This window comes from Convolutriloba macropyga, chromosome 2, assembly GCF_964194025.1.
Source record: "Convolutriloba macropyga chromosome 2, txConMacr16.3, whole genome shotgun sequence".
Taxonomy (NCBI): domain Eukaryota; kingdom Metazoa; phylum Xenacoelomorpha; order Acoela; family Convolutidae; genus Convolutriloba; species Convolutriloba macropyga.
The window spans coordinates 74628011-74645781 of record NC_134469.1 but is presented as its reverse complement, the minus strand read 5'-3'; the positions used below and the strand labels follow the sequence as shown (position 1 = coordinate 74645781).

Below are 17771 nucleotides of genomic sequence, written 5' to 3'. Positions count from 1 at the left end.
GCGTATATATCAACACGAATAGAGCTCGACTTACCCTTAAGCTTTAGTCTCAAATTATCTGCTGATCTAACTTGACTTACATTTGTTGTCCTTGGCAGCTTTGGCAAGTTGGTTTTCACGCTGTACAGTGCTACTGATAGAGCTTCTACTGCCAGCCTGACTGCGCATAAGGGACGCCAGTGAACAGCTGTCTTCTGCTGATTCCTGGAGACGCAGTTCGGAATGTGACGTCAAATCCTCGTCAATATCTTCGTCCGCTGCACTCTCATCACCCGCCTCCTCCTCTGCTTCGTCATCCGTAGTCTGTGACAATATAGTCACACTTTCACTATTGTGTGAGGCAACTGTGGATAACAATGTGTTACTGTTAGCAAACATGTCCTTCTCCAACACAGCGTTTGCTTGTCGATGCTGTTCCGCTTCGGCTTTCCTTAAAATAAACATTGAGTTTTGCATTCACCCAGCACTTTTCTCGCCATAGCTTGCAGTAAATTAAAAGTACAGAGTCCGCAACTTTGTGCTCTACCCTGCTGCCGTGTTTTACCGTGTTTTACCAGCTTATCCCCTTTCTCAAGTAGCAAGTTAGTTGGTCAGACAAAATCTACAGCACGAAAAAGTGCACAAGATCGGCATGAAAGTTAATTTGAGAGCAATTGAACACTTCCCAATTCAGTTCATTATCGGATCGGTCGTCACTCTTTCTCCTCAATCTAATAACTCAAACTATAAGTTATTTATTACAATATATACAAATTACAAAATGAAGAGAGCATTAGTGACAACAGTCTACAAATGCTTCAATCAAATTAATCTGCGCCAGAGACTGGATCGTTCTGGAGTTAAAAGCACCCATCCCTTCATCCATCAACCTACTTCAAAGTGACGCATCAAATCATCAATCAATGAGATAGATTCAAAAAAACTTTTTAGGTCTGGCAATATATTTTACTAATTTGAAAATTTTTAATTAAAATACGAAAACTGCGAGCGACAATGGAGCTCACCAAATTAACATACAGGAGTCAACAATATTTTTCATTCAAATAGAGCCCTTAATTAGTTTTCCTCTGTTTGTTGACAAAAGTGAACATAGAATGACATTTAGAAAGAATCCACGAACTTTTTGATTTGCAGAAAACAAATGCACTAACTTTTTCTTTCTATAGACAGCCAGTGCCTTTTTCATTTCATCTACAGTCTTGTGTTGGTAAAAGACACTTTGCACGTGCACCCAATCATTTTTGAGCTTGCGCAAGCTTCGCTTCAGAGTCTTCAGCTGTAGCTCTGTCCAGTCCAGGTAAATGTATTCTGGAGGTGCTGGCAAGCGTTCCATAGATTCCTTGGGTTGAACAGCCGTCGCGCTTGAGTCCGTGTCCATTGTCTGTTTCTTAGCAATTACAATCTCCGATATCTCCTGAAGCATTAACACCATCAACGTGCCTTAACTATTAGCAGGACAAATAAAGCGAAAAAGTAAAACCAACACGAACAATAGTTTCTGCAATTTCAATTATTTAAGACTGTTTCGTGAGCTGGAGAAGAAAAACAGCATGAGCTATGACAAAAAACAGCCAGAGTATAGAACTTAATCTACAACTGACCCACCTATAATTATGGTATGGTATCTATAGAGATTTACAGCAGCTAAGTTATCTAGATGGAATTAATTTACCCTCAGAAAACAAGAGCTAAATACTCTCCAACCAAATTGTTACAAACTGACAAAATTTTGCAACAACATTTACTGGATGCACAAAACCCGGGTCTTCTTGTCCCAACCCTCTAAATTTATTTGCGGTTAAGAACTTTATACCGGTCCTACTAAATTAGTGCAGCCGATCGATATCTTTTCGTTGATTTTTCGAAAATTTCAAAGATTTCAGGCTTCCAATCAAATATCAAATGATATGAAATAAACTTCGCCGGCTCTAATGTATTATAATAAAGTAATCGATTTTTATTTGTCAGGGTTTAAACTTTATTTGTCAAACTTTAACAAATTTTTTTTATAGATGCGAGTGAAATAAGGAAAATAACATTCAAAAACTAAAAGTGGATAAAAATCATTTAGAAACAGCTCAAATGTCATCAAGCAAATTCTACATAAAATTACATGATGAAAACGAAATCCAGCTTCAAGAGACGTTTTCAAGCTCAATAAAAATATTTTATACGCAATAGTTCAGGATCATTAGAAGTATGCATTGGCACTGCTCTGCTCATCCAAGTTGTGCGCATCATGTTAAATTTAAATTATTACCACTTTATGGCGGGTTATATTGTATGGCATATAAATTTTAAGAAACACTTGCTCAAACTTTTTATCTGAGCAGCTTTCAAATAACTGTTTCAAATTAAGTTGACCAAATAGTCATTTTCTATGCTTGAAGCGAAGTAAATCATTGCCAAACAAAAGCTTTATTAGGTCAAAATTAATAGAAAGTATGCTGCAATATTTTGCTCAAGCCAGTCTTCATGATGCAAATCAAAGACAGAAAATGAACAAAATCAAGTGACAGAGAACAAATGTACGCTTCAAATCATTCAAGAAGCAACCAATTAGCTCTAGGCATGTGGTAACAGACTACCGCTTTAAATAAAGACAATCGCTTTAAATAACAGGAGGGGCGTGTTAAATTGTAGCTTTCTTGGGTCAGCTTAGATGAGGGTTATATCTTTAGTGAGATTCGTAAAATGAAGTTAAAATAGCTTATTGGCGACTTTTTTCAGTCATTTTTTCAGTTTTTGCTTACGCACCGTAGAGAAAAAGAAGAAGACCATTTTATAGCCCTTAGAGGCTAGTTTCGATTTCTATAAAAACTACTAATTTGATTGCAGATTGGAAATGAAAGGAGACAAAGACGGGAGGGAGGACAAGGACTTTAAACTATGAATTATATTGGTGTTATTGCTGGAAAATTCATGAACTTCGATAATCATATAATTATATCATATTATAACATTTTGTTTGAAGATGATTTCCTTCGAACAATTAAGTATTCAAAAGAAAAAAACTGAAAGAAACAAGGTTTTTTATGCTTTCGGTGAGCTCTTTCTCTTCCTGGGTCTCAATATTGACTCACTTATTTGTATTTCAATAAAATTTTGATTTAATGAAGAGAAAAAAATTATGACACGGAATTCAAAAAGTTATACAGACGATAAAATTTTAGAATGTAAGCATTTCATTGGCCTCCAGCTGACCACCCCTTTACATAGAAAACATAAAACTGAAATCTGGAAAACCTTTTTGAAAAAGTAGAAAATTTCTTGAAATTTCTTGTAAACTTTTGCTCAAATTGATGAGTTATTATGAGTTATTTTGACATAAAATGGCAGAATTGGTTCTTCAAGGAAATTCAACACTAAAACAACACAACAGGCAACCTTTTGTGGAAAGAGCAAACACTTTTCTTCAAAATTACAAAAAAGTAGCCATTTCGGAAAAAGCGAAAAAAAAATTGCAACAATAACTACTTTCTGGATATTTTCAGTACTATTTGGTAGAACTAAAACAACATAACAGGCAACCGTTTGTGGAAAGAGCAAAAGAAAATTCGTTTTTCAGCCTCATTTCTTCAAACTTAAATTGACTTTGATGTTTATAAGAACTCCGGGTAATTTTCCAAAATCAAGTCAACCAGTCAGTGAAGCATTCTATACGACTATGATTGGCCGAATTGTTCAGCCCATACTTTTAACAACAAAAAAGTATTAACTTCGGAAAAGGAAGAAAATTGAAAAATGCAACAGTATTTATTTGGTAGTTATTTTTTATCAACGGAATATATTTGTATTGAAAGAAAAATTAGACTTCTTCGCTTCAATTTCATTTTGGAAATTACTGTCTTTATTTGTGTAGAATAAATTCTGATTGCTACTAATTGCACTTGCTGAACTGCAATTTTTTGCTCTTTTATGTTGCAAAATAACTGACAATCCATGTGATTTCATATCTGTTATAATTTTATCGAAATGGGTGGTAAAGAAATAAAAGATTTCTCTACAGCTTTCATTCTAAAAGAAGTTGCAATCATGGTTGCTCCACAGATTGGTTCAATTTCTGTTAAGTAAAACTGAGAGTCAAAAGAGTTTTTTGCTCTCAGAACAAAGAAATTTTTCACAAATTAGAGACTTATGTTGGAACATTCTGGGCTACAAACAGTCTTGCTCGATCCGTCCTGTTTAATTTTATGCTAGGATGAAGTCAATTTTGGCGCAACCTACAATAAACTTTCAGTAGCAAACTTCAGTTCAGCCGCTTGAAGTTCTGAATGAGCATTTAGAATCACGCAGAAAACAAGTCAATCGAAATACCAAATTGGCCTGGCGAATAAACAACGGTGCGAAAAATCATAATTTACGAATACACTGCCAACAAACGTTGATTTAAGAAGCGAGATAAGTCCAATCCTTTCCACTGAAATTAAGATGCCTGTCTAGAAAATAAGATATCATTAAATGTTTAATCTGCCTTTCTTTGTTGTTTGTTTCCAGTACACACTGCCAGCAAATTTTGGAAATCACTAATATCGCAATTTCACTTAGTTTAAATTATCGTGTCATCATTAAATCATCGGAAATGAAAATGCTGTTAAGAAGTAACCACCTTTCTCTTCCGCTTGCGATGCTTCTTGTCCGCTCCTGTTACACCTTCCTCGTCTTGTGAAGATATAGCTGCATCCTCGAAGTCCACGTCTTGCTCCTCATTCATCTCAAAGTAGAGAGGCTCGTCATTAACATAGAACCCTCCGTGAGGCGGGTGCATGCAGGCCGGAATGTAGAGATCATTCTAGAAAAAAATAACCATCCAGACTGATTCTTGAGCTGATTAACAAACGTTTAAGATATAATAGTGGTCTCTAAAAAGAAGCCTCGCGCTCTGGTCGATTTTGATAGACCTATTTTTACTGTGACGTTAAAAGTGAGTCTTAAAAACAACGATACGGTAGCGCGCGAACGATTGAGGCTAAAATGCAGTGCGAAAAATGATAGCCATGTAACGCTCATCATTTAGTAGATAAGAAAATCAAACGATATGATACCTTGTTTTCAGATGTTAAGTATCTAATGAAAGCGTACCATGTTGGAGTTGTCAATGAAATCCCTGTCTTCAGAGGTGATCTCCTCCTCTGTCCCAATAGAGGACAGCTCAAACCCAGCGTACCGTCCAGCTAAATCCTGAAAAAAGCTAATATATTTGACAAAATCGTTCTGTACTGTTAATGAATTAATGCGCTGTTGTGGACTGTTAGTATTGGAAACTTGATAATTTCACATCCACTTGCAATTTAGCTCAATTCCCGGTAATAGCCAATTCATATGGTTCCGAATAACTACTGAGGGCACCGAACTGAAAATGGACTCTCTCTAGAAGCGGAGAAATAACCATGGCTTAACAAAATGCCCACGTTAAGTCAAAACAACAGTACGATAGAACATTTGATATAATATAAAAAATTGAACACACCTCAATACGGTCGCGCTTGATAGTATCTAAGCTCTTGGGTATCTAAAACAACATTTCTTGTGAGATTACAGCAATTCACAAAGATCTCATGTTGAAACATTTTGTACCATTTTGGATTCCAACATTCTCCAGTAATGATGCATGATGACGTATTCTTCCTGGTTCAGCAGTTCTCCCTCTGGTGCCTGAAAAGAAAATTAAAAAATTGATTTAGAATATCACAGCGTGTTACTAGAAAATACACGTTCTTCAATTACAAATATCCGTATTTATTTCTGAAGGTTTAATTCCCAAAAACCATTTTAATACTTTCACTTGCCCCGCTGAAATTCACACCAGAAAACCTGAGTTCCGGCCCATAAAAAAACCGAATATGATAGCGTAAATTTTTCAGCGTCAATAACTCTTTAAGGTAAAGGAAAACTTAAAATTGTAATTTCGAAAGCGTTTGCTTTTCTTTTGACACCATTCTAAAGATGCGATCTTCAAGGTAATGAAAACGACAGTGGGCCGGTTATCGCGGCGAAGCCGCCATGCGCGCACATGTTTTGCGTACATGACCTCGCTTTCAAAATTCGGCTTAATACTTCTGTTTCTTAGAGAGAGGCTACAGGGGCTACTATCAACACCAATAAGCATAAGAGATGGTAACTAAGACTTATAAAACGACGTTCAAATAGCGGGCATCTAAAATTGGGCTTTATGGGTTTATCCCGTTTCTATTTCTGACTTCAATTTTTAATACTGACTCTATTTATTTTGAATTGCTTTGCTGAGCAACTGATGTTCAAATTCACTTTTAGCAGAATGAGAGAAGAGAGAAACTAGCCTACAGAAGTCAAAAAGATTTCACGCAAAATGTCGAAAAAGCGGCAAAATGGAAAAGCAAAAAAAAGTTCGACGAAGTAAAAAACATAGCAGGACAAGTCCTGACGTACAATTCAAAGAATTTTCATTAACTAAACAGAAAAAATAGACCTAGAATGGGCTATGAGTGAATTGAGAAAACCATTTTAAAAAAAATAAGAACAAAAAATAAGAAATAAACAGAAAATCAATGTCAAAATGCCGCGTGTTTTTAGTTCAAACAAAAAACTAGGCCTAGAATGAGCTGTGAATGGATTGGGAAAACCATTTAGAAAAAAATCCGATCTAAAAAATTGAAAAAACAGTAAAAATCAGAGTGAAATTGCCGCATGTGAACAAAAAACCACTACCGAGAAACCGAATTTTTGTTCAAACACCGTTTTCTCACTCTACTTTAAAATTAGAGCAAAAAAAATTCACGCCGCAAAACCACTCGCTTTTTCGCTCCATTTCCTGTTTCGGCGTGACCAAAATCACTACTCCAATTTGACTTCAAAAATCATGAAAATGTGTGAACAGATCTTAAAAAAAAAGACAGCGCCCCAATACAATTCAAATTCTTTGAATTGTAAAAAATAGGAGCGCAATAATAGCCGGCTGAGATGAGGGCGGCTATTAAAAACAACATAAAATTAGCCCATATTCACAGAAATTCAAGCCTCAGTAACTTACCGAATAAGGCAACATTTGAAAATTTCAAAATTAAGAATTCCACGCTCGATATGTGCTTTCTAATGTTACCACTCACATCTTTCCACGACAAATAGATCGATCGGCCGAATAAAAAACCCAGCTGAGCTAATTCCTTCTCCCAATAAGTGGAGTCTAAATAATAATAGCATATTAATCCGAGGGCTATCGTTTTAATTAGAAAGACCACTGCTGTTAATTGTATTTATAAAAGGAGGCCGGAACACTAATCCCCTATTTCTCAAAATCCGTTTCATTGGGAGATTTACTAAAGCTAGTAAAATAACGTCAGTAAAATCTAAAAAACAACTCACAGCTATGGTATTAATATCCATAGTACCTATCAGATTGCATCTTAAAATTTTCAATTAGTATTTGTCAAAAAAATAAGGTGCGCTTCGACTATTGGGGACTTTGTTATCAAGATACTTCAACATTAGACTGTTCTATTTTTATTATTATAACTTCTCGCCATGCAAGTTTTTTTTAAAAAAAAAACTGATCGTACCCGCACCTTTGAGAACTTATCCTCATAGAGCTGCAGCATCTGAACCTCATGCGTCTCGTCTGATGCAGCTAAGTCATTCAGTTCAATCTGGAATTCGACCAATGTGTGCCCGTAAGGATTGACGTCTTTTGCTCTCACTTCCTCCGCACTCGAGGCTGCAACTGGCGAACCACCTGCAGTCGCAGCATTAGCAGTTGTTTTCTGTTGCAATTTTGGGGAGCCTTGATTAACAACTTCTGTGGGGTTGTGTTTAGCGATATTGCCTAATTCTGGAACACTCGATGGAGGTATTGGTGCCACACTCGGCCCCGTGGGCACAGACGCAGAAAGATGGTCCATGTCATTGCATCATTTCTGAAAGAAAAATAGGCTTTTACGCTTGTTTTCGTCGCTTATACGGGAACTGATCACTCCAAATTCGTTTGCCCACAAGTTTTTTACCAGTCGAAAAGGTCGGATGAATAGTGAGCTTAACCAAGAAGCAAAAATTGGGTTTGAAGATATCTTCATAATTACTCACGCTTTTCATAGAAACAAAAAACAAAAGAAAAACAAGCAACACAAAGTTTCATATCCAGCTACGTTCGCTGAGACTAAAACTGACCGTTTTGTCATAACTGAAGTGAATTATAAATTTAAACTCATGAGTACCGACGCCAATCTATACACATATTTAATTAATTAATTAATTAATTTTAATTAAATTATTAGCTAGTCTATTTGACCACATTTGAGGCTTCGTGAGTTTTTCTGAAGGTCAAATTGAATCTTAATCCTCTGTCATGGTACTCTTTGGGTACCCGATGAATCCAATCCTGTTGTGTGGCTCCCATCATCACAAGCAACGACCCACTAGGCAGAGGTACCCGAACAACCTCTGACATGATATCTTCACTTTTACCGCTCCATGTTGGGGATGACGGCTTCTTTTTCAGCTCAAATACACGAGTTTCACCAACTGATAGAGACGCAATCACTGGCTGTTTTCCTAGGCATTTCTCGTCATCAGAATGCCACCCTATTGATTGATGGCCACTCGCGTATTTATTGATGAGCAAAGAATTGCACTCAAAGTCAAGATTTAAAGACTTTTGTAGATAAGCTTTGATCTTTTCTTTCATTTCAATTAAACAGGCTGGCCATGTTTCGTTCGGCGAATGAGCGTGTGTTGACGAGTAGGTGTAAGTTATTTCGCCAAACCAAGCAAACTCTCGAATCAAGTTTCCGTCTCTTTCGTGATTTTCGAACTTGAGATTGATTTCTATTAGCCTCGAAAACAAAAACCAACCTCCTTAAACAGGGTGATCACCTATTCACATATCAAAAACTGAAGCCTAGTCAAAAGGCAGGAAAATAACATGAAAGCCTATCGCCACAAAAACAAATAATGCTTATCAAAACAATTCTCCGACGAACCTTAAGTTATATTTTATATTCAAGCATCAACGATGTATATACTCAGAATGAATACAACAAATACGAATGTATGGATTTGCAGACAGTAATCAATAATCAAGCGATACCAATATTCACCGTTTACGATTTCATCTGCACTTCAATTTTGAACCTTAGTTGTAAGATATAAAATTCTCAATCAATCAGGGGCAAAAAACACAAATGACCAAAGGGCGCATAAAAATCTGCCTAGAAAAATACAGGCAATAAAAAAATTAAAAAGAGCTGAACTAGATGCAACAACAGTTGGTACACTCGACATGAAAAACTTAAGATCCTGGCAATCAGCATTATTTTCATGATATCAAAGATATTATGGTATATAATGAGTGAAATCATTCTCGAGACAAGACCTCAGCATTTGAAAGTAGCACACAGACAGGCGCTGAGCAATTACAAAATGCGAAAAAGTGATCGCGTGCAAATGACTGCTCTGAGATAGATTAATTCATGGAAAAAACATTACAGGAAACTTAATGAAATCCGATCGCATTCCACTTTCTCTCTAAGTAGATCCCCACGGCTTTTACAGAAGTAATAAACAAGTATTGTGATAAACCTGAACAGACTAATGTGCTCAACCTATTGTGGACAAACTATTGTCATCATCTTAAACAAACTTGAAAGAAATTGTAAAAGGAGACAACACAGTAGTGGAGAATAGATAGTGGGTAAAAACAAAGACCGATGATACGTCTTTTCATTGGTCGCCAAATTCACATAAGCAGCTACAAATGATGAGATTAAAATCTGAACAATTCAAACTTCTGCAAACTCTTCAAGGATTTCCTCAATTGTAACGTTTGAACAAGGCGTATCTTTTGCAAAAGCGGCAGCTGAAACTATTTGAAGAATCTTACTCAGGAAAAGGAATCAAAATTTGGCCAATGCTCTAAAATCCCAGTTTTTGGTAAGAGAGGATCAAATAGAATCTACAAAAACTAATTCCAGAAACAAACGTTGAAGTAACTTAGGTTGCCTGATTGCTGGGAAGTAAATGTCCTAGGCAACGCAGTAAGTGGCAGGAATATCTTCTTAGTTTTCAAAGGTTGTACACAAATATTGTCAAGAAGCTCAGAATCTTACCTCAAATATTTTGCAGCAGGTACATTCTTTTGTACAAACTCTGTTCAAAAAACAACTGAAACTTTATTTCAAAAATAACACCAAATGAACATGCAACTGTTAACTCACATAAAACAGATACAAAAAAGATTTGATTAATCGAATAGTTAAAGATAAATGTGACCTGATGTCTCTAAGGCAGGAAAGTAATGGATTCAACATCTTAAACAGATTGTCTTTATCATAACCTATTTGTTAATTGATCCCCTACAAGAAAAAATTTCAAAAACGACAACATCACAAAAATCAGAAATTCAAAGAGACAACGTCACGTAGATACTTTTTTCGCTCATGTGGAATAGCAATTTTTACCTATGGGGATCCAAATCCCTCTTAAACCGACTGCTATAAGACAGCTAGTCGGAGGAACTTTTTGATTTGTTATATATTCTTGACCACGCCAAACAAAATTACTTACGTTATTTCAAAGTCTTATCATACAACTTACATTTAACCAGTAAAATTTGTGCTCTGATTGATCTTTCCACTACGTTAGTTGCTAATTTTTGCAAAGATTTACAGTTGATTTGTCAACCCGAGTTGATCGACTACCCTTTTAAAGGGAGCAATATTTTCGAGACATTTGGAGAATTGATATTTTCGAAATTTGAAGCACCCCAAAAGGTAACGTGAAGCCGTGGAAAACCCTAGATCCTTTAGTACTATCAAGATGAAGTCTGTATTGACCGATTCAAACTTGCTGGGTGATCTTTTCACGATACGTGAAGTTGGTTCATATCACAACGTCTGAGAATGGAACAAAAGCATAAACAGAAATCAACTTCGATCAGGGTGTTCAGATAGTCAAAGACTGTATCCGATTCATCATTTGTGAGAAAGTTAGAATTGAAATACAACCCAGACGTTCCGAAGTTACTTTTACTTAATTCATATACTCCGGGTACAGTTATTTGATCTGGAACACGGGATATGGCTGGGTTGGCATTTGTGGGCACAAAAGAAATTTTGCTTTGGTTGCTTTGCTCTTTAGCTAATCTGGGTCCTCGTTTAACAACATTATCCATGAAAGGTCCACTCTGTAGACGCCTGTTCCGTTGTTTATTTGACATAGGCACCTGAAAACAAAGGCAACCTCAAGTTCAATATCAAACTGAGAACCTGCGTTTCAAACTGAGAAACTTCTTATGAAGATTCTTTCGGAACAGTACCAGGATTTCTTCGAAAGCATCCGAACTGAACTTATCCCTTGCAGCTGGAGAATACTTTGCATTTGCGGAAACTTCACATCTTTATAAAAAAAACTCGTGACTTGAAAAAAAGTGACAAATTAAAAGTTGACAAGCTTCGCAACCCCTACTATGATAAAGTCTCCAAGCTTGAAACTTTTCAAATAGCGTTTGCATTTAATTGATTCGTTCCTCAGGCTTGCTTTGACTAGCAAATGAGCGAACAATAGACTCAGCAGTCCAACAGTGAACTACCAAATTCGCTCCGGTTCATCATAAGACGATATTTGTCGTTTAAGACACCTAAGAAGGTAATCGCTCAACTAGCGGGAGGCAAGTCAACTTCTATGTATTAACAATTAAAATAGTACAAGAATTAAGTCCAAGAAGAAGCAGCACAAATTTCACAGATGAAATATAAGTTATTCCATAAAACAACCGAAAACAAAATTAATTCAAAGTTTCCGTGTAACCTCTCATCAGAAATGATTTTAGCAGCCGGAAATGAATGTTCATGCAGTAGTAGTAGATAGGCTTTAGGTCGAGACCAGGGGTGAAATTCACCCTTCAGTTTTCAGCTGGCACAATTTTCTTGGCAGGGATACAGGAGCCACAGAGACAGAGAATTCGCCAGGTACAGGGTTCCATCTTATTGTAGCTGCTATAGAAGAATTCGTGATACATCTTTGTCAGTCTTGATTTCGTTAACTCATTACCAGGTATGTGCTTGTTTAAGATGTTCATAAGTCGCGCAGTACGTGTCCAAAATTTTGTATTGGTCTTCTTCAACCTGTAAAAAGGAACTTCCAAGTTTTCGTTTTGCCGCGTTGCTGTTGATCTGGATTTAGGTTTGTCGTCGATTTTAGAGCAAACGTGTCTTGGCATATTGCGTTGAAGAAGAGAATATGGTGTAGTTCGAGATACAACGATACAGGCAGTACGTTGAGTTTTAGTAGTCGCTGTTTGTAGTCAGCATCATTTCCGCATATCCATGCAGTGGCTTTGCGTTGCACTCTTTCAAGCGACTTCAAGTCAGTTTTTGAGGCGTTCCCGACCTGGGAAGCATAGGTCAGAACAGGAACTACGTAACCAACATACGCATTCAGTTTTGTGACGGGATTGGCTTTGTGTGAACAGTTTCTTTTCAAGAACCAGAAGGATCGCCTGGCCTTGGTTTTTTTTTGAGAGCAAATATCACTCCAGGAGAGATTTCTAGATATGATTAACCCAAGGTCCTTTTGTTGCGACACCAATTCGAGCGAGTCACCGGATTCGCATGAGGCGCTTCCTTTCAGAAAAAGTATTTTGCTTTTCTGGACGTTAAGGGACATGTGGTTGTCTTCACTCAAGGTTTGCATCTTTTCAACTAGTCAATTTGCGTCAGTTCTGCTCTCCATTATGACTTTGAAGTCGGTGCATAGCCATACGATGAGTAATTATCAACGGCTCTGGGAAAATTGTTAACTTAGGCAAGGAAGAGAAGAGGCACTACGATGGGCCCTTGGGGAGCACCACCGGTCACAATCCTGAAACTTGGCCGGGCATTGTTTGCCTTGACACACTGTTTGTGCAGCTTCACCCCACTGCTGCAGTCTTGTAAGTTTTCGAGTAGCTTTTCATGGGCAATTTTGTCAAAAGCTTTTTTGAAGTCCACGTAGAGGGCTTATATGTGTTCACTCTTTGCTGTGTCGTAGGTTTCATTCAATCCTTTTAGATACAGCAGGAGCTGCAAAACTGCCGAGCGTTTATGGCGGAAACCAAATTGTCTTTTTTCATGCTGTACTTCAAAGATTGGATACAAGTGCTGGAAAATGACTCTTTCAAAAGAATTGAACAAATCTGTGAGCAGGCTAATCGGCCTGTATTGACTAAATAGGCTTTGTCATTCTCCCTATAGATCGTTGTCAATTCGATGATTTTCCATTGGGATGGGAAAGATCTTTTGTTGAGGCAAGTCTGAAAGAAAAGGAGAAGCGATTTTGAGAGGTTGGAGAGGCTTTTCAGGACGGTGTTACAAATGTTATTCTGGGCCACAAGCTTTGTTTGCGTCCATATTTGAAAAAGTTTCCTTGATTTCATCCTCCGAGAGTTTGATGAAATTATTTTCTATTTTCTTGTAAATTTGTTCCCAAGATATTTGACCTTCCACGTTGAAAACGTTTGAATGAAAACTATCGAATAAATCACTTTTTTTCAGATCGTAAGATGTGCGGGCGATTTTGATTTGGTTACACTCATCAATGGTTGCCAGATACATATCTTGAGTGAGTACGTCTGTGTAGGGATTTGAAATATTCCTGTAGATCGTACAATCCCCTACTGCGGAAGATTTTTTCTTCAAAACTGTCTTGTTCATTTTGAATGTCTTTCTTCAGTGCTGTTTCTTTCCGTTTTTTTAAACAGAAGATGAATATTTGATCTGTTTTCATGTTTTCTCCTCATCGTAACTAAAACTCTCATGAAGTGAGTTGTGCTTGGCGAGATCAACAGAGGAAAACTTGATCTATGCTTTTGTTATGTAAAGGAAACATTTGTATTGCGTATCCAGACATACCACTGGCGCACGAGCTCATCAACATTACTCTACGATCACTAGGGGTTGAAATCATTTTCGGCAATGAGCTTGTTGATGGCAAAAAAGGATTTGGTAGTAGTAACGCATTTATGCAGGTTAGGTCCCAATTATTGTCCTGAAGGGATGATGATCATCAGGGAGTAGAATCTTTCCAATTTTTTGTCGATAGACGAGTGTTCTATCCGTTCCCTATCTTGCGTTAGTAGAACATCGAGACTACGAGAATTCTAGCAGTGGAGGATTTGTTCAAAGTTGGAATGTTCTAGGAAGTCAAGTATGGCTGGTTCATAAGTGTTTTCAGGTGGCAACTTTCCCAATTTGTATGCTGGAAATTGATGTCCCCGTTAACAACCGAAGTTGTCATACTTTGCTCTTTGGTTTTTTTCAAGAACTTCTTTGACGGAAATATGCGGTAACCTATAGAAACTGCTTTTTGGGGGATTATAGTTGCAGCTGATCAAGACGGACACAGTCACGGTGTTGCGATTAACGGTAATACTTTCCACATCGGACTCCAAGTTAAAAAATACTGCTGTTAATGTAATTTTTTATGGCTTTTAAGACTCTACCATGTTGTTTTCGCTGCGATTGTCTTTCCTGTATTTCAAAAAACTGGGAAGAAATAGGGCATCATTGGGTATATCCGGGGTCAGCAACGTCTCTATAAGACAAAGAATGTCATAGTCGGTTCATGCTACGCTGTTTGCAAAGAAGAATTGCCTTCTGAGGTCAACTAAGCTTCTGACCATGAACGTTAGTAGGTTGAGTTGTGTCTGGGTTGATCGTTGTCATTGGGAGTTGTTGGCTTCTTCGCTTTCTACGTTTGTCCCCTCAGTTCCGTTTTTCGCTTGCAGCTTTAAATCTCGTATTCATAGCACGTTGGGTTTCTTTCCTTCGTCTATTAGCTGACGTTTCATTTTCAATGATGCATTCTTCAGAAGTTGTTCTTCGTGGTTCAGCGCTTGGCTCAAATAGACTTTATGTTCGTAGCTAGCTAGCTTTCGAGCTGAAAGTAGGACAAAACGCTTTTTGATGTTCACTTGCCAGTTTGATGGTAATGGTTATCGTTTTGTTTTTGTCAAAAGTGCCAATTCTCTTCAGATCAGTGATTGGTCAGTCCAGTTGAAGAAAGCTTAGGAGAGCTTTTACTTCGTTTGAGTCGTGTTCCAGTCTCTCTCTTGCATTTTTTTATTTCAATTCAGGTTATCCACGGAGTCGAATGCGTTGAACGATTTATAAGCGGTTGGTTTTTTGACAACCTCTTTCTGTTTCATACGAGGGACTTCTTCTGCAAACGGGGGCTTTTTCATTTCTGATCAGCATCTGCAATCAGCTTTTCTTTGATTTCATCGACAACGCTGAGAACTGAGCTCATCTTCTCTTCGCGTTTTCCTTCGATTGACTCCATACCTTGTTTCACTTTGTCAGCGAAGGTGTCGGCTCCCACGGGATCTTGGTTGCTGGCCGTTTTATAGAAGATCTTGTCTTTTTGATTTTTTTTGAAACAGTAGTTGCGGAATGTCAGAAGATTTTGATTAATTTCCATTAAACCAACAATTGCTTTTTCAGAGATTCCCACACAATTGATTTCTTATACATCGAGTTTCCGCACCCAATGCAATTGAAAACAGCTTCCCTGTTGCTGATTCTGCCGTCACAGACTGAGCAGGTAGTTTCGTGTGGTGGCATTTTGTAAGTGGATGCAAGACAGGAGGGCGAGGAGGGGGACTATTGGCTTCTCACTTGTGTTCACTTCTCTGCAAGTCCGAGGCGAAGCCTCCGGATTCACTAGATAAATGAACTTTGCGAGAGAACAGAAGAGAGTATTCCAAAAAAAACTGAACACTATTGCGATTCCGAGGTAAACCTTCGGATTCACTAATAGATAAAGCTCAGGAAAACTTACAGTTAGGGTTCTGAGGCCTTCAGATCTTCCGATTCGGCGAGTTGAAGTTTCATTATCCTGTCCTTCTGCCTTTTGTTTGGCTTCTTTCTCTGTGAACGGACCTTTTTGACGAGTCGTAGCAGGTTATGACTGTTTCTCGACACAGTATTTAGAATCAGAAGTTCTCTGCTTGACTCCGGATGAACTTGCAATAAATCTTACAGCAGCTTCGCGTTTTGTAGCGAGAGAGACAGGTCAGGAGTGCCTTGCCTTCTCGTATATACAATGGCCTCGACTTGACGGAACTCGTGTCGATGAGTTGCGGTGTTTTCAGGGGGTTGTAACACTCGTTGATTGGGCACCAGTTGCTTTTGTGCTCTGCGATGCTATTGTTTACTACGTCGTGCCAGATGAAGAGAAGTTTCTTGTAGCGAAGTACCAGTTTGTTCTTGAGTATGACTTGGATAGTTTTCTTCGTTTTGGGGTTCACGGACAGTTCACGAATAGCCGTTTATTTTTTCTGGATTCTCTGTTTGCCTATTCGATAATTCAGATGTTGAATCAGATGCCACAAAAAGCTAGCTCCTACTAAGTGGATCATTGTTTTCCATAAAGATTAACTGAAACTATTTGATGGTTATCATCTGAAGTTATTTAATTTTTATGAAATGGTTATTATCAATAGTGCACATTCACTGAAAACAACAATGCAAGGACTCCACTTAAAGTTCTATACAAGATAACCAACCGTGAAGTCACCGGTCACTAATCAAAACCAAGCAATTTTTACAATCACATCTCAACGCAAGATCTGCTATTGTACAATGAAAATAATATACACAAACGTCAATTTTTTTTTCATTAGAAATTTTGGATAATTCACGTTTTCGCCCCCAAGCGTAGTGGTTGCATATTATTTGCAACCCATACGCACCTGCGATATATCTTTATGATGATTTATAATGTAAGACCTGCTCTAATTGGGGGTGCATAACGTGAGGGGGCGCAAACGGAAAAGATCAAAAAAATTATTTACAAGGGTATGATCTTATGGACAGAACAGTGAGCCCCACTCCGAAACAACACAGCAGTGTATTTAAATTTACAGCAATTTTTTGTATTTTCACCAATAATATATGCTCTAGGAGATACATCCAAAAGTTGAAAAAACACACTGAAAAGGGAAGATATGACTTCCAATACACAACACCCACTGACAAATGTAAACGCACAAAATGCTGTTTTAATTGGTAAATTAACTGTTTTTTAAGTCAAATTTCGTCGACATAAATTTAATTGTTCCTTTTGTTTTTTAATGTCAATCGACACATAATCATAAAAAATTTAATAGATTTTTTAAAGATAAAGTGACAAGCTGTCTTACAGAAAAGTCAAAAAAAAATTTGAACTGAAAAAACTTTTCAACTTGCTCATAAATTTTTTGACTTCAACGGCAAAAAACTTGCTCAAATGTAAGAAGGCACAACCAGTTGAACAGATTTCAATTGAAACTCGAAATACAGCTGCTTAAGGAAAATTGGCCCTTATTTAACTTGCCATGTAATACGTTACCATGTAAAACTTCAATTTGTGCATTTATTTCTGTCAGTGAATATAGTGTATTAGGAGTCTTACCTTCCCTCCCGCACAACAAAACTGAAATAATTATCAACCTAAGTTAGCCGTTGAGTACTACGATCAACTAAGAAACAAAAAATAAGAAACCTTCTCTATAATGCATGTTATTTCGTCCGAGTATGTGTTGTCCTTTCTTTTCAAATATTTTGTTTCTAGTTGTTTTATTGTGAGCATTGCAGAGGGCACTGCACCTGCAATGCAGGGAAACGAGCGGACCCAAACAACTTTCTGCAATTGTGCTTGTTGTTCAGGTTTTAGTTTTTTAAAATTCCTCTTGATGATTGTAGGCTTCCTTGCATTTTTCTGAGCATAACTTGATCAACGGGTTAGTAAATATTATGTCGTAGAAGATTCTGAATGTTGACGTGTTG

General features: G+C 37.4%; 2 protein-coding genes across 3 annotated transcripts in view; both read right to left on the bottom strand.

Moving 5' to 3' along the window:
• LOC142334695 (uncharacterized) overlaps positions 1-7919 on the bottom strand; it is a 32656-nt gene extending 24737 nt beyond the window's left edge. The window contains exons 1-7 of the mRNA XM_075382930.1: positions 7542-7919; positions 5578-5655; positions 5471-5512; positions 5083-5181; positions 4610-4792; positions 1152-1414; positions 81-430 (exon numbers count right to left, since the gene is read on the bottom strand). Coding sequence (XP_075239045.1) covers positions 81-430; positions 1152-1414; positions 4610-4792; positions 5083-5181; positions 5471-5512; positions 5578-5655; positions 7542-7874 — 1348 coding nt within the window. The 5' untranslated portion in view covers positions 7875-7919. The remainder of the gene's footprint in view (positions 1-80; positions 431-1151; positions 1415-4609; positions 4793-5082; positions 5182-5470; positions 5513-5577; positions 5656-7541) is intronic.
• Positions 1-17771, bottom strand: part of LOC142334696 (TIP41-like protein) — a 75411-nt gene that overhangs the window by 44281 nt on the left and 13359 nt on the right. Inside the window, exons 2-3 of one of the 2 annotated variants that reach the window (XM_075382932.1) lie at positions 10898-11193; positions 8159-8782 (exon numbers count right to left, since the gene is read on the bottom strand). The exons of the other annotated variant lie outside the window; for it this stretch is intronic. Of the exons in view, the coding sequence (XP_075239047.1) occupies positions 8252-8782; positions 10898-11185 (819 nt within the window). The 5' untranslated portion in view covers positions 11186-11193 and the 3' untranslated portion in view covers positions 8159-8251. Of the gene's footprint in view, positions 1-8158; positions 8783-10897; positions 11194-17771 lie in introns of those variants that run through there. 2 annotated transcript variants of the gene reach the window in all.